This window comes from Osmerus eperlanus, chromosome 1, assembly GCF_963692335.1.
Source record: "Osmerus eperlanus chromosome 1, fOsmEpe2.1, whole genome shotgun sequence".
NCBI classification, from domain to species: Eukaryota; Metazoa; Chordata; class Actinopteri; order Osmeriformes; family Osmeridae; genus Osmerus; species Osmerus eperlanus.
In genome coordinates, this window is record NC_085018.1 from 4,728,394 (window position 1) to 4,744,641 (window position 16,248).

General features: G+C 44.6%; 1 protein-coding gene across 4 annotated transcripts in view; it reads left to right on the forward strand.

Annotated features, from left to right (window-relative positions):
- Nucleotides 1–16,248, forward strand: part of plxnb1b (plexin b1b) — a 73,694-nt gene that overhangs the window by 39,112 nt on the left and 18,334 nt on the right. For all 4 annotated transcript variants that reach the window (XM_062456168.1, XM_062456190.1, XM_062456175.1 and 1 more), the window contains 8 exons: nt 2,983–3,070; nt 3,436–4,603; nt 8,094–8,276; nt 11,581–11,709; nt 11,877–11,977; nt 12,472–12,604; nt 13,543–13,699; nt 15,473–15,581. In XM_062456168.1, coding sequence (XP_062312152.1) covers nt 3,446–4,603; nt 8,094–8,276; nt 11,581–11,709; nt 11,877–11,977; nt 12,472–12,604; nt 13,543–13,699; nt 15,473–15,581 — 1,970 coding nt within the window. In that variant the 5' untranslated portion in view covers nt 2,983–3,070; nt 3,436–3,445. The remainder of the gene's footprint in view (nt 1–2,982; nt 3,071–3,435; nt 4,604–8,093; nt 8,277–11,580; nt 11,710–11,876; nt 11,978–12,471; nt 12,605–13,542; nt 13,700–15,472; nt 15,582–16,248) is intronic.

Consider the following 16,248-nt stretch of genomic DNA (forward strand, 5'->3'; position numbering starts at 1 on the left):
ATAGGGCTTTGTGGGTAGGCACTGTAATTAATGGCCACCTCCTCTTTTTTCTTCCCCCTTCTATATCATGCTCTCTCGCTTCCTCTCTCTCTCACTCTCTTACTCTCTCGGTTTGTAGCTTATTATCTTTAGTCACATTCCATCAGTTCTCAGGAAGCACTGATGCTTGCAAGCACTTGTTAGTGGTGATTTCTATTCCTCTCTCTCTCTCTCTCTCTCTCTCTCTCTCTCTCTCTCTCTCTCTCTCTCTCTCTCTCTCTCTCTCTCTCTCTCTCTCTCTGTCTCTTCATGTATTTCCCTCTCTGTCTCACTACTCTCTCCCCCTCTTTCTGTCTCCCTCTGTCTGGATAATGCCAACATGTAGACTCAATGAAGCAGACAATGTTGAAATAAAATGTGCCTCACAGGAATGCCCCTTTGTGGTCTGTGCAGTCAGTCTGCCCAGTCTTTGGCCTGGCTCGAACACCTCAGATGACCCTTGTCTGAATCTGTCGTACAGTATATCGTCTTTGCCCATCTTTAAATCCCTACTGTCCCCATGTTTTGCAGCAGACATGAACAAGGGGTCCACCAATAGACGCTTGTTGTTGTTGCGGGTTTGGAATAAAGCAACATAGTAAAGTTATTTAATGTATAGACTGAAGCCCAGCTTTTACAATTAGATCTATACTGATTTAGGCTGCTGGCCTTGAACTGTAGCTTGGTTGTGTCAACCTGCTCATTCAGCTGACCCATCCTGTGCCTAAACAGCAGGCCACAGGAATCCAGTGCATGAACTCCTGCGTCCATGGACCCATCTCTGGCGCTAGAGCAGAACTGAAAAGTCCATTACTCAGAGAGGAGAAACACATTAAATGCACGTAATCCAATTAGTTCCTCACACCTCTCCCTTCTTCCCTTTCAAAGTGATACCTTAGCCCCGCTAAAGCGACAAGAAACTTCCTCCTGCCGCGAAAATGCGATTTGAGTCAGAGAATCGAATCATAAGTCCATTCGTCTCTTCTCAAATGTCTGCCAAACTTCGAATGAAGTTGAGCGTTATTGGATTATTGCCTGAGAGAATAATTTGTTTCCAAATCAAACAGATCGGCCAGGTTTATACCAGTGGTAGGTTACAGAGAAAAATACAGCGCCTCCAAACCGGAAACCAATGGACTGTTGATTTTGGACAGAGAACCAGGGAGCTTTTAACAATAATTTAAAGCGACGACTGCATAAATGGGCACCGCCACGCCAAATTCGTCAGTAATACCCGAAACGGTATTATACATACCCACAGAAATTCTGGCAAACGAGGCGAAGGCGTTTTTTTTGTAGCACTTCTCAGGAGTTGAACATGCCTGTCATTCCAAACACTGCTCCACTGGATCCTCCAGGGCCTGGCTTTCTCATGACTCAGCCTTTGCAAGTGGGGGGCAAGTTCAGACCTTGACATGGGCTTCCATAACTCATATTCGGAAAATTTTGCCTGTGTATATTTTTTCTACTTCGTATTAAATGCCCAAATCTGTCATTCAGTTCTTGTTTTTGTTTGACTGGCCTTATCGTCCAGAGTCTCTACTACATGTTTTGATTTGATGTTGCGATAACTCTGGCGCAAGCATCAATCAAAGAGCAACTTTCTCTAATTCAGTTAATAAAATAAAAACAGAGCTGAAGTAGCGTATAGTTATGTAGCTATGCACAAGTAAACTGTCGATCAAACAAGCATTTAAAAAGAAGTGTGAGATTAAGGGTGTAAAGAGATAATGCTGGTAACTATTATTGTGCTGCATTAAATAGGGTTTTATTTCACTCCAGATCTGGCCATGTGCCAACCTCAACCCCTCTTTCATAGCCTCTCGCACAAAAGAGTGAATGATCCAGTGTGCCAGGGAAGGTGTGTGTGTGTTCGTGCCTGTGGTAAGGATGGGTCTGTGGAGCCTGGTGAATGGTGTCTCTTTCAGTCTGTGTCTCAGACTTTACTTCCCCTCTGGCGCTCTCCCTTCCTTTCTCTCGGCGCAGACACACGAAGACCCGTCTGTACTGGCAGGAAAAAATTCTACTTCCGTGCCAGTTACTGGAGAGGGAGAAGAAAGGGAGGGGGGATAAATGGTAGAAAGGGGGGGAGCGAGAGAGAAAACAGGAACAGAAGTGTAGAGAAGGTATAGCCTCCAGGCATGGACTACCAGACTCAGTTTCTTCCTGCATTACATTTACATTTTAGTCATTTAGCAGACGCTCTTATCCAGAGCGACTTACAGTAAGTACAGGGACATTCCCCCGAGGCATGTAGGGTGAAGTGCCTTGCCCAAGGACACAACGTCATTTTTCCTGGCGGGGAATCGAACTGGCAACCTTCTGATTACTAGCCCAATTCCTTAACCGCTCAGCCACCTGACTCCCCTAGCCACCTGACTCCCCTACGTAGCTGTTTCCTGCCATGCCCTAAGAATTTCACTGCTCAGAATGACTTTGTTACACTGTGCACTTCATAAATCACTTTGAGTTTGAGCTGTAAAGACACTCTCTTTTTATATCACTCCTGATTACTCCTGTTCCAGTGTGAATCTACGCTAACATCGTAGCTTAGCAATGGGGAGGGATTGTTCAGCAGTGTGTGTGTGTGTGTGTGTGTGTGTGTGTGTGTGGGGGGGGGGGGTACTTAAGACTCTAACTATACTTGACATGGCTTTTGTAGAAGGGCTTCTCTGTCCAGAGAAACGAATGCTGTTGCCCCAAAAGCAGGTCTGACAGGAATTTGAATCAGAGTCAGCCTCACCTTACCTCAAATGAACTATGCCAACGCTGGCTACATGTCACACAGCATGTCCCTGGGATAGAATATATATAGAATTTTTATATATATATATATATATATTTTTTTAATCTTATCTGGTTGCATGTCAAAATATATGATATAATATATCATACATCATACGCTCACACATTTTGTTCACAGAAAAACTCATAACTGTTACTGTTTTTTTTGTTGTCTTTCAGGTCTGCTCTCTAGAGATGTCTTCTTAGTCAAGCTGCCGAGGAGTTGAAGAGGTGACATGCCTCTGTAACACATCGTCTGAAACAAATGGTGAGCTTATGATTTAGTACAGTTCCACAACACATGCTAAAGTGGTTCCGCTGACACTTTACTAGTTGTCATAAAAAATAATTTAAAAATATTAATACAAATTATATTATTAATATTCATATTGGGATTTCAATGCAAATGCACTGCTCTTTCTGACCAGAGTCAGGGAAACTATGATTGGCTATAGCTTTTGTAATGCAGATGCAATATCAGATTCCTTGTGAAGCTTATTAGGCTGTATAATGTTTGGAGATGGAGACAAAGTGAAGCAAAATATTTTTTGCTACCTGCATGGACATATGTCAATGCAGGTATCAAGTACATACTTGGAATTAATGGTAAGTGGCCATCTGTCTGGTTCCTAGATTGGTTGCCATGCCTCCAGGGATGGTATGTCGTCTTTTAGCCCCAGCAGTCCGATCGCTGCTACCTCCGCTGCTGCTGCTAGTCCTAGGCTGTCCCTTTCCCAGTGGCCTCTCTTTGGCCTCTGACCCCTCTCACTTCGACCCCTATCCATCCTTCTCCCGCAACGACACACTGTTTGAGCACTTGGCGCTCCACCCGGACCCTTCCGTGGGCCGAGTCTATATCGGGGCGAGGGACCGCCTCTTCCAGCTGGACCGCTTCCTGGCGCCTGAGCTACAAGACAACACGGGGCCCGTAACGGACAGTCGAGAGTGCCTGCCCCCCGTCACCGTGGGCAACTGTCCCCAGGCACGACGCACCAGCAACCATAACAAGCTCCTGTTGGTGGACCCCTTCTCCATGGAGTTGATCACGTGTGGGAGCGTCAACCAAGGAATTTGCCAGAAGCGTAGTCTAGCCTCTGTGGATGAGGTGCTCTTCTCGGCTGAGAGGCCGGTGGATACCCAGTACGTGGCGGCCAACCACCCCAATGTGAGCACTGTGGGACTCATAGTCCGCTCACGCCCCGACCGCCAACCTGTCCTGTTCGTGGGGCGGGGCTACACCACCAGCCACCCTCCTATCTCCACACGGAACCTCGCCCAGGAACCCGTGTTCTCCTACGAGGAGACGGCCAAGCTGGCCGTGGCGGGACGCCTGTCGGAGTACGACCACCATTTCGTGGCCTCTTTCGCCCACCGCCAGCACGTTTACTTCCTCTTCTACCGCCGCGACCTCAAGTCGCAGTCGCGCGAGTACCGCACCTACGTGTCCCGCGTGTGTCTGGACGACCAGGCGTACTACTCCTACGTAGAAGTCCCCCTGGCGTGCCGCTCGGCCGGCGGGAAAAGCTATAACCTCCTCCAGGCCGTGCGCCTCGGTTTACCCAAGAACGACGTGGTGTCCAGAGGTCCCGAGGTCCTCCTGGGCGTGTTCTCCACCCGCATGGCTTCGTCAACACGGCCCAGCGAGGACTCGGCCCTTTGCATGTTCTACCTGGACGAGTTGGACCAGCGCATCAACTCCACCAGGGACCTTTGCTACACCCAGGTGGGCAGGACGGAAGAGGGGAATGAGGCCGCCTACATAGAGTACGACGTCAAGTCCAACTGTGCCAACCTGCCTTCGGTGAGTAGATCATCTAGGAGAGTGTGTTATTTTTGCATTGCATTGTATAATTGGTGTGTTTTCTTTAAACATTACTTAAAATTACTGACTTACCCTGAAGCTAACTTTTGTAATTGTTAGTAACAACATCTGGGAACCAGTTGAATCTGCAAGCTCATGCTTTATTTGCTCTGGCAGATTGGTTTTGCCTCCCTTCCATTCAAACAGATTTGATACGATGTCTCCAAGAGCACAGTTGAGGCATTTTCATTGGCAAACAGGATTTTGGTTTGTTCTGATTGGTTGTATCTATGCAATTCAATCAAATTGTGTCCAGAGGCATTTTGGTCTGCGCCTGTTGATAATCAGATGAGTCAGATGTCTGAGCGGTTAGGGAATCGGGCTAGTAATCTTAAGGTTGCCAGTTCGATTCCCGGCCTGATGTTGTGTCCTTGGACAAGGCATGTCACCCTACTTGTCTCGGGGGGAATGTCCCTGTACTTACTGTAAGTCGCTCTGGATAAGAGCGTCTGCTAAATGACTAAATGTAAATCCCCCTTGGAAATTGAACTGAGAGGTTCCAGACTAATATGAATTATTCTGGTGATGCCAGGCTATTATGAAATTGTACTTTCAGTACATTGTATTTATTTTCATTTAGCCTACTCTTCCAAAGCAATGTCCATTTGCTGACCTTTCTTATCACAGTTCTTCAAAGGACATACGTATAATTGCAGTCTATAAGAAGATTTTATGGTATTTACCATGTTGCCGTTGTTTTCTTACTATGTCAGTAGGTCTTTAGCTGGTTTGATGCTTAGTGTTTCACTAAAATGCTGTGTCTGCAAAGTACGTGTCAAGGATGTGTCCGAGCTTTTCAGGGTCAGCCCAGTCACAGCAAAGTGACCTCTGTCTGAAAATGAAATGTTATTTAATCTTTTAGAACAGACAAATGTAATCCTCTTTTGTGAGGGGGATTGAACAAGATCCATTATGCCACTGTATCTTCGGAAATTCCAATTTGTAGTTTGCTTTCTTGTGCGTGTCTACATAGGTACGTGTCTATTTGATGTGAGCAGCACAGCTTTGTGTATATCTATTTTTTGTATTTATTTTGACATGCATTGTCATGTGTGTGGGCAGCTGGGTTAGGCAGTGGGCGCACAGATTCACAGTGGATTTGAATGATGCATCGTAGAGGACTCTGAACAAGCGACGACCCCTGAACTTGGCCTGCTGTTTTCCCCTCAGACTGGTGGTGGTGGGGTGTGTGTGTGTAATTTAATAGAATTGTGGAGGGGGGGGGGGCAATCGATGGGCAGCATTAGCCCCCACTTAGCGAGAGGGCGATGTATAACAAGGAGTGACAAGGACGGATGAAGTCACCATGAAGACAAGGAGATCCAGACAGACTGGTGGAAGAGTGGGCGGGGGGGGGGGGTCTTACGGAGGGATAGAGAGATGGGAAGAGGAGGACAAGTTGAAGCGGGACCAATAAGGTTACGTAGAGAGGACCGTAGAGAGGGAGAGTTGAAGAGCAAGACCTACAGCAAGAGATGGGAAGAAAATATAGAAAGATGGGTAACAGTGAAGACAGACAGAAGATAAAAGCGAGAGAAGAGAATACATTAAGGGATAAAAGAGAGCTCAAAGGTAGAGTATTTGACTGCAGGTCAAGAGGTTGCAGGTTCAAATTCTCCCTGTAAGTCCCTTTGGAGAAAAGCGTCTGCTAAATGAATACATTGTATTATTAGGAAATAAAGAGGACCTAAATCTGTGGAGTCTCTCCGGTCTTCTCTTAGTCTACATATTCCATCTGGCCCAGATGACCACTGTTTTTCACACAACTGCATCCAACAAGGAAACTAGCCCTCTGCTGATCTCCAGTCAGCCCTTAAGATTTTCTTGTTAACGTCAAGACACAAATCTAACTGGAAAGACATCCAGTTTAGCAACATGGTTTCATTAACTGTCTGGCCCTGCCTTAACACTTTCAACAGCATATCTTTCTATGAAAAGGTTATATTATACTGGGCTTGTTGCCATTTGTGTCTTGCCAAAGAAAATATCTAGTGTAATTATTGATTCCGGTCTGTCAATAGAGATACATGATCCTGTAGCCTTGCAGGTCACGCTGCTAGACCAGATGTCATGTATGGGCTATTTGTGTTGGCCATAATGCAGCCTGAACCTATTATTAGTTGGAATCGAGTCCGTTCCACGTAGTTCACTGTAATAATCTATGGGTTGCAATGTTGGTTGCCTTGAATTAAACCTCATCAATACTTATTCATATGTTAGTACTTTGTCGTTTTTAAATGGTCACTGCAGTACTTACAATATTTGACAAAGTCTAACTTTCTAACAATCTTGCTTAAAATGGAAAAAGATAGCAGGATATTCAAATGAGGGAGTTCTGTAGTAATTACACTGAAGTCTCTTTTTTGTAGACGTGGCCATGAGAGTTATTTTAATAATAAACGAGCACTACATAACAGCAATCAAAACAAGTAGCTATCAGAAGTTTTGGATCATCTGTTTATTGCCTGTTCTTTCTAATGTTACTTAATGTTGTACTGGTGTACAAAAACACCAGTACCCTTGTTAAATTATGGTTGTGAAAGCAAGTGCTCGGTAAGCTTTAAAGGGAGCTGGGGAACAGGTTGCCAGATTCTTGCAAAAGTTTCCCCTCTCACCTCCAGCTGTTGAACTATAAATCTCTGTTAAGATCTTGTATAACACACAGCGTCAACTTTTTTCCACCTGTCTTGTCATGACTCAATAATAGGGATTTCCGGCAGCAGTTTTTGAAAACTATTTCACCTATGTGTTCTGCTTTATGGGGTTTCAAACCAACAACTCTTAAAGGCTGTCATATAAGTATTATGGGGTAAACTAGCGTATAAGTTTCATGGTTATCTATAAAGGAGCAATACAGGCGTAGGGGGTTTAATGTAGTCCAAACAACCCAAACTATTCCCCTTTGTTTAAAGGAAGAGGGGTTAACTGAACAGTGTATTAACATACATGCTGGTTATACATATATAACCATATATGCTGGGATTAGTTATTTGAGTCTATGGGTTAAATCATAGCAAGGGGCAAAGTAAGTTAACTGACATAGATATTAATTAACATTACAAATGCATTACATGAATTACAAGGCAAACAATGCTTCACAATTCCCATTATACTCAACTATCTGTAGAACAACCAATCAGACCACATCTTGACCCTTACTTATCAACATATGACTAGCAATGCGACAATAAATTACACAATGAGGTGTGAGACCCATCAAGTAGAGACTGTTTAGCAACTCCAGATTTGAACACATGAGAGGTGGGGGGCAGGGTGACACCCAGCCGTACACAGGTATTTGTACAATCTGGCTGCAGAAAAGGTTGTGTTACAGGTGTTTAAATGCTTTATGACGACTGAATTATTAAAAAAATTGTTGAACGTGTGCATCATTGACTGATACACATTTCTCATACTTTCTGTGAAATAGAACACTTTGGATGCCTACCCCTGTGGTTCTGACCACACTCCCAGTCCAATGGCCAGCCGGATGCCTGTGGAGGCAGAGTCCATATTAGACAGCCCATCTGCCCGTCTCACCGCCGTCGAGGTCAGCGTGAGGGCAAGACATACCATCGCCTTTCTGGGGGACTCCAAGGGAAACCTGCACAAGGTAAGAACTATCTCAACACTAGGAAATCACAGACAGGTTCTTACATGCAACCTGCATTTCAAATGGACAATCCTATGCGACTTTTGCCAGGTTATTCCAGAGCAAAAGTTTCTCTTTCTCTACATTTTGAATGCACGAAAAAGCGTTCAACATCTTGGGTAAATGGGCTAAAAGTGAGAGGGTTGGAAACAGCCAGAGCAGACATTCTTTCTAAATGCACCTTAAGACCCCCCTCTCAGTTCTCAGTTCCCTTGCCAAGAAGCGGACGTCCGAAATAGCATCCTAGCAAGGCAACACTGGCCAAACTCAGCGCTCCAGAAATAAGAGCCAGAACAAGGCTAGGCCATGTGTCTCCAGTGACTCTGTGTATTTGCTTTCCCCTAGTTGGGCCAGAAAATACTGCTGACATTATGCATGGGCTCTCTCTTTCTTCCTTGTGTTCTTTTTCTGACTTTATTTATTTATTTTCCCCTATATCGTGATGAGTCGGCAGAGTGGTTAAAAAAGTGTGTGTGGGGGGGGGGGGGGGGGGGGGAGGGGGCCGAAAAACCAATGAACAGTGAGGGGAAGAATATCCCATAGCCAGGGCCCTGCTATCAGAGAAGTGGTACGGTCTGGCTCCATTGTTGGGCTTATAAAACCATGCAGGGTTCTGAACATTGTCTTCCACGATGTAAAGCAAGTTCATCACTCATCGACTAGAGTTCTGTTGATGTGCATCAGCTGGTTGGCCGCCCCCACAACAACACAGGGTTGCCAGGTTGGAAGTGTCCCGCGTAGCCACATGAGACTAGCAGAAAGAGATGGACCGTCAGTCTGTATGATTTCTGAGGTGCGGTGAACATGGGGAGAGGTCATCGCGGGGTCACGTGGAACCGCTCCTCTCAGGGTGCATACAAGGGCCAATGCCAGAGTCAGCGAGGGGGGAAACATTTTATGACGAGTGAGATAAAGATGAGGGAATGGAAAGAGTTGAGAGAGGGGTGAAAAGGAAGGCGTAAATACAAACACACCATGGGGTTAACTGAATGTCACATTTATTACACTTATACTAACCATTTATTTAACATAAGATGGTCAAGAAACATTTGATGACAAGGAATAAAGAATACGTTCGACCAAGCATAGCAACATAAAGACATATAACATGGCCATCCCCAAGTAGTAAGTCACACCAGTAGCGAATACTCTCACAAACGACACTGAGCAGTACTGGTAAGCACTAACAGTTAGCGCTTTGTGTCATTTTTCTCAACGGCTTCTTGCGCCTGTAGCCAAAGCAGACGCAGCACAACGACACCCATTAACTGTATTTTTATTCACTGTCTGACCACTTCCCACAGAACTATGTACAGGCAGTCAGCATGGAGCTAAGAACAGAAAGTTCCATTCAAGCCTATGAGAACAAACCATGAGTCATAGAATTAGCAGCTCATCCACTGTGTCAATGTCACAACCCTGCTTTTGAACAATGGCCCTTGTCACTATTGTCACTATTGTCACTTTCCTTGAATTGCAGCCCCCCACCAAAAGACTAGAGGTGGCTTTAGCTGCACCGCTAAATGTGAACACGCCTTGCGACTGATTGACAGCTATCTAGCCACATCGGAATAATAGACATGTTGTTGGACAAAACCACAATTAGTGGTTGTATTACTGGAACAATGCGAGGAGGTTAACTTGCTGCTTGGGTCACCTTACTGGGAAAAGCTGAATAATCCAAAATAATATATGTAAATGTTCTATTAAATATTTTGATTGGAACATAACAGCACTTGGCTTTGGTCACGAGCATAGTATGTTTTTACAATGCTCACCCTATAGACTAATTCATTTCCCATTACCCACGGCAAGGGAGAAATCCAACCTAGCATAATCTGTTACATGTACTCATTAGGAATAGCAAGCATGCTAAATTCGATTCTGTTGGTATTCAAGACATTTGAGCCACAGTGATTTCTGGCGCTACCCTGATCAATTTATATGAGTGTATAAGAATGCACTGTTTCCCAGTTTGGATTCCTGTCTAAATGTTTGTCTTGAGGACGTCAGATGGGTGCGTGTCAGAAGAGTTGGTTACTGTGTGGCAGAAGTATGCAGTAGACATCTCTCTTTACCATCTTCATCTCTTTCTTTCCCACCCATCCTCAAATTCCCTGTGTGTGTGTACACATGTGTATTGTTTGTGTATTTGCACAGCCTGGACTCAACCCAACAATTTGTCTGTTGCCTGACAGTGTTTCTATTTCCCCAACAAATGAGCAGTGGTTTTATTTTGCATTAATTGGAAAAAAAGTGGGACCTGAGGTCTTCCCTGCCTGAGCATTCTCCCCTTTGAAGAGAGGGGGAATCTCATTAAACGCTTGTTTCATCTTTTGTTTGGTTGGGTTGACAGATTTGGCAAAGCAAAGGAACAGCAGTGTGGGCTAGTATTGCCCGTCATTGACGTCTGGACAGTCAGGGCCTTTGATGAGCCCTGGGATCAAAGAGTGGCGCTGCACAGCTGACCCCCCCCCCCCCCCCCCCCCTCCAATAGGATCGGATTATCTCATCATGTTAAATTCTTGGACCATATCTGGCACTTGCTCTAGTCTCATCTGTCTGGCCTTTTTTGGGGCCTACACACATACTGTAGCAAACAAACAACACAGGCATTGCCACACTGACATAGATACACACTTTTGTGAATTCAAATGTAAGATTCACGCACAAGTGCTCAGACACACACGGTTTTGCTAAACGCAAACTGACTCTCTCACTTACACACACACACACTCTCTGTCTCATACACACACATACCTAGCCAGTAATATATGTTCCCAGTAGGATGATATCTCTGTGCGTAACTGTTCATGTAAGGGGGAGGGGGATGTCCAGTAATGGCATTAGTTGGAGTTAATGGGATGTCAACGGACCGCTAGTTCAAGCTCTGAACCACATTGCAGCGACTTTGCCCCTGCTGGAACAGCAGAGAGGTCTCATACCTGAGCCACGCTCAGTTCTCGGCTGTGCAGTCTCATTTGGAGTAAAGTAAAAAGGAGATCGTTGTTTGATACATGTCATATTTGTATGACATATCTAAGATGTGTATGTCACTATTTTAAACACTAAATGTTTCTCTGTGATTAGTGTGTCTTACATGTCATCACGACACGACGGTGTCTCTTTTCTGAGCTTTGCGTTATTGATGCCTGTTGTGTAGATGCATCATTATCATAATACTAACGATTTACTGGGGATTACTTCAAAATCCTGAATGGTGGTGTGTGTTCTCATGACTACATGTGTGATTCGGTGTCCTCAGGTGTTCCTGGGTCCCGAGGGTGAGGTAGAGGTGTATGACGTTGTTTCCATCCAGCCCAACGCTCCCATCAGCTCGGACTTGCTGCTGGACCAGGCCGAGGAGAACCTCTTTATCATGACGTCCACCATGGTACACACCAGCTCACACCATATTCGCTGTATTTTTTCACATGGGCAGTGTAGTTCCAGTTTAATGGACCAGTCCTGTATTCCTAGGTTTTATATGTGCTTTCTCATTAACATAATGTTATCTGTTTTTCTATATATATTTTTTTCTTCTTCTTCTTCTTATCACAGTTGCAAAAGAGGCCCGTGGCAGAGTGTCGGCAACATCTAGACTGCCAGTCGTGTCTCTCTGCTCATGATCCCTACTGTGGCTGGTGTGTCCTGGAGGGAAGGTGAGCTAATGGCTAGCTGCTCAGAAACTTACATGCTAATTTGCTGTGTCCTGCCAGCAGAACCTAAGAAATTGACACATTTCTTATGTCCAGTGCTCATGGAGCCCTAAATGTTCTAAAGTGGCCTTATGAGTCTGTTGTTTTAGTGCTGCCTAGTAGCTAACTACATTCAGCACTTTATTGAGCTTAAAAATTAGAGTAGTTTTATGTCCCCTCTCTCGACTCATTCCAGTTTCATTTTTTCTCCCTTCTCCTGCCGTGTCCCAATCACCTTTTCTATCCTTTAACTCTTTCCACTCTCCTCTTTCTCTAATCTCCCTCCTCCCCGATTCCCACATCAACCACCACATTGATACCAGTGATAAAATAACCCATAAGGCGTTGATAAAGTAACATATTTAGAATTGTCTATCCGTAAACACCCAGTATAATTGTATTAGTGCTGCAAGTGTGACCCTCTCTCTATGTGTTCCACTCTCTCTGTGTTATGGCAGGTGTGTCCAGCAGGGGGAGTGTGGACGTGGGGCCCAGACTGGCCAGTGGCTGTGGAGTTTCGACATGGAGCAGCAATGCCTCATCATCCAGTCTCTCAACCCCGCCAACATCAGCCGGGAGGAGAAGAGAAGCGTAAGTACAAGTGTGTGTGTGTGGGTGCGTGCCTCGGGCTGGTATGTGTGTGTTTTTGTGTTCAGATTTGCAGAGGCACAGCATGTACATTTTGCATGAATGTTTCCTGCGTGTTTTGTGTTAATGGCCCTCATGTTTTGAACATGCATATCTCCCACAACCTCTGCATTCCTCTACAAGGGAGCGGTGGGAAGGGAAGGCAAGGAGATCATTTCTGATATCAGAGTCATGTGTGCCCCTGTCTGAACGAAACTAACAATATCAATCAGTTATTTAGTAGGGACTAGTTTTAGAGAGGTAGCGGATACAAGCCATTTACCTTTGGGCCCTAGAAAAAAAAAAAAAAGTATCCGTAAAAGTATACAAATGAGTTGTCCTCAGAACTTTGACACAGAAAAGCCTTTATGTATTATAGCTTTGACTCTTTAATTTTGATATTAAATCTGTTTAAGTTTGACTATCTTTAATATTTACAGTTGGCCGCATAAAAAACTGAACGGAAAAACATTCCATCATTGTGTATTTTATCTGGAAAGAGTGCAAAATAGTTTTAGCTTTGTTTCTGCGTTTTTTTGGTTTGGTTTTTTTACCAAAAAACTATTTTTACGTTTTGTTTTAGTTTCCAATAATAACCTTGGAGAGCACCCCTCAGCTTGAATCTGGATGATTCTGAATCTGTGCACTTATCCTCTTAAAACCAGTTAGATCTAGATTGAAGAAGACTTAGAGGTGCTCTATTCCGTTCTTGCACAACATCCTTGGTCTTGATTTCATTTGTTTGTTTATATAACATGCTTTCTACGCTGTTCTCCTTCGTTTTATCTGAGTTTCTCATCCCTTTTTCAACTCTTGACTCATGGCCCTCTCCTTCCAATCCCCCCACCTCTTTCCATCCCCCTCTCCCCTTCCTACCCTCTCCCCCTCTCCTCCTCTCCCAGATCTCTCTGTCTGTCCCGGGGCTGCCTGTGCTGGAGGAGGGAGAGTCCTACTCCTGCTACTTCCACAGCAGCTCCAGCCCCGCCACCATCACAGGCTCCGGTGTTGTCTGCCTCTCCCCCGATCCCCACAGGGCCCCAGCTGTATCACCGGGGCAAGGTGAGAGCCAAGAGACGGGGCCTTCTTTTATTTTGTGTATGTGTATATGAGTGGGTGAGAGAGTCTGGTGGGGGAGGGGAAGAATGAGTAGGAGAGAGAAAAGGGGGAACAATTCAAAGATGGTGGATGCCATTTAGGAAGAGTGTGTTTGGTTGAAGAAGAATTAAGTGTGTGTGTATGTGCGTTTGTGGGCAACAAACAGGCCAGTCTGACACTTGTTTGCGTGCTTTCTGGTCAAGCAGATGCGTGTTCAAGACCAATCCTTTTCAATCCTGTTTTGAAACCGTTTTGCACAGCTGGGAGTAATCTCTATTGAGCGGCAGCCAACTGGTCATTCCATTTACACAATTCATTGATCATCTTTTGTGTTTTGTTGTGTCATTTCTTTTTTACTCTTATTATGTCCAATGATTGCATTGCGTGCATGGACCGTAAGGTTTTGTTCATTTTTATTTTATTTTTTTGGGGGGGTCTCTTGTGATTTCTAATGGGTATTATAGTCATAAAACACATCTGAAGACACAAGCATTATACACTTGGGTTTGTTTATACCCCCCCCCCACCTCCCGAACACACACTCTTGTATGCACACACACTTTTCTCTCCTGCCTTCTTACACACCTATCCTCCTTAAGCACCCCCATCCCCTTGTTTCCAATGAAAGCATTCCTGGAGAGAGCGAGGTAGAGGGTAAAAGAGAGAGGAAGGTTTTGGTTCTCAGGCACAGGGTAAGTCCCCCCCCCCTCAGGGAAAGGCTTTAATGAAGAATAGACACACACAGAGTCTAGCAGGAGATCCCATAGGCATTAGAGAGAGAGCCCCTCCAGGCTTACCTTGAACAAAACAGGACTGCTCAGACCGTATATGGTGCTGAGTGGGGAGGTGAAGTGTGTGTTGTATAACTTCTAGAACCGCTGTTTTGAACTTAAAGTGAATTACGGTTTTCATTCCCAGGATTTAGCCTTGGCTCGGAGATGTTTGGCCCGGCAGAGATTGGGATAACAATTTTAAAGATTAGGATTAGATGTGATAATCTGGTGTCTGGGAAATGAACCATAATTAAATTTTCTGCAACAAATTTAACCTCAGGACTGAGCAAAGATCCTTGTGGAACACCCTAGCGGGTCTTAAAAAACAACTTTAAAAAAAAACTAGCTTCAGCTCTTAGTCAGTAGTCCAGTGTAACTGCTTTCTCCAATGTGGAAGAATGGCAGGGAGGTTCTTAAATGCTCTTTTCATGTTATTATTTAATTGTCCATGATGTAATAGTAAGTCAGATGATCATAAACATTCATGTTCCCATGAATTATCAGTTCCATCGTGATTAATGTGAGAGAGAGGGAGAGTGAACAAAATGTAAATAAGAGTGCGGGTGGGGGTGTGTATGTGTGAGCTCTTATAACTGTGTGTGTGTGTCGGCTGGGCACATGGTAGGGTCAGGGCAGAACTCGAGAACTGTTTATGTCTGGCTCGTTCAGAGGGTGCTGCAAATGGATTTTATTATGGCTTGGACGGGCGGCCATCCCAAGTACTCTCTTTCTCTCGCATTCTCTCTCTCTGTGCTGTGTTTTGAAGAACACGTTGGTGTTCTTCTGCACGAAGACCAACTCAGCCAAGACACACTGTTTTCCTAACACCCCCCCCCCCCCGTACCCTATCCCCAATACTAAGAAGAGGGTTAATCAAACAAAATGTTTTCAGAGGTGGTGTAAGTCATGAAACGTGATGTTAGTGAGGGGGCTTTATTGTTGTAATTCTTTTTTTTCCTGTCAGATTTTGTCACAGTCACCTTGTCACTGCGCTTCAACGACGTGGTCGTCACGGCCAACGAGTTCACTTTCTACGACTGCACCTCTGTCAAGCAGCTGTCTGGGAGCATGCCGTGAGTTAAACACACACACACCAATTTTAACTTTTTTTTTTTTTTTGTCTCTTCCTCTCAGTAACTTTTCCTTCTCGCTCACGCAACAACAAAAATTCCCTGTCGGCCTTTTCTTCTCTCCAATTTCCGGCTTCTTTCACTTTTGCTTCTATCTCTCTCACTATTTAAACTCTGCATCCTTACACTTCATTCAGCCACTACATATCTGTGATTCTCTCCAGGGGAAGGCTAAACTGAAGCCTTTGCATTGACTAACAGTGAAGTGGTGGCTGTATTAGCTGCAGGCACCTGACTGACTCATCACATGCCTACCTCTGTTCATACTAGCTTGGTTACATTAAATACACCAGAAGAAGAGACATATTTCAGGAAGAGCGGAAAGCCCAAAGCCAGCCAGAAACTTTATATTCTTGGATATTTTCGGAACGGTCTTTAGAGCATGCGCTTTGTGTGTTTTTACGTTGTCCAAGAAAAGCTCTTCACCAGGTCACTTATATTTATTGGCCACGAACATTTGCTGCGTCTTGCCCCCAGCTGATTGGCAGTGTTGCCACATATGTTCAATCAATGACTTTTTAATCTTGTCTCCAGCTCTCTCTCTCTCTTGTATTTTCTCTACCCTTGCTCTTTCTGTGTATCTCTCTATCCAATTCTCTGCCTTGCTTTC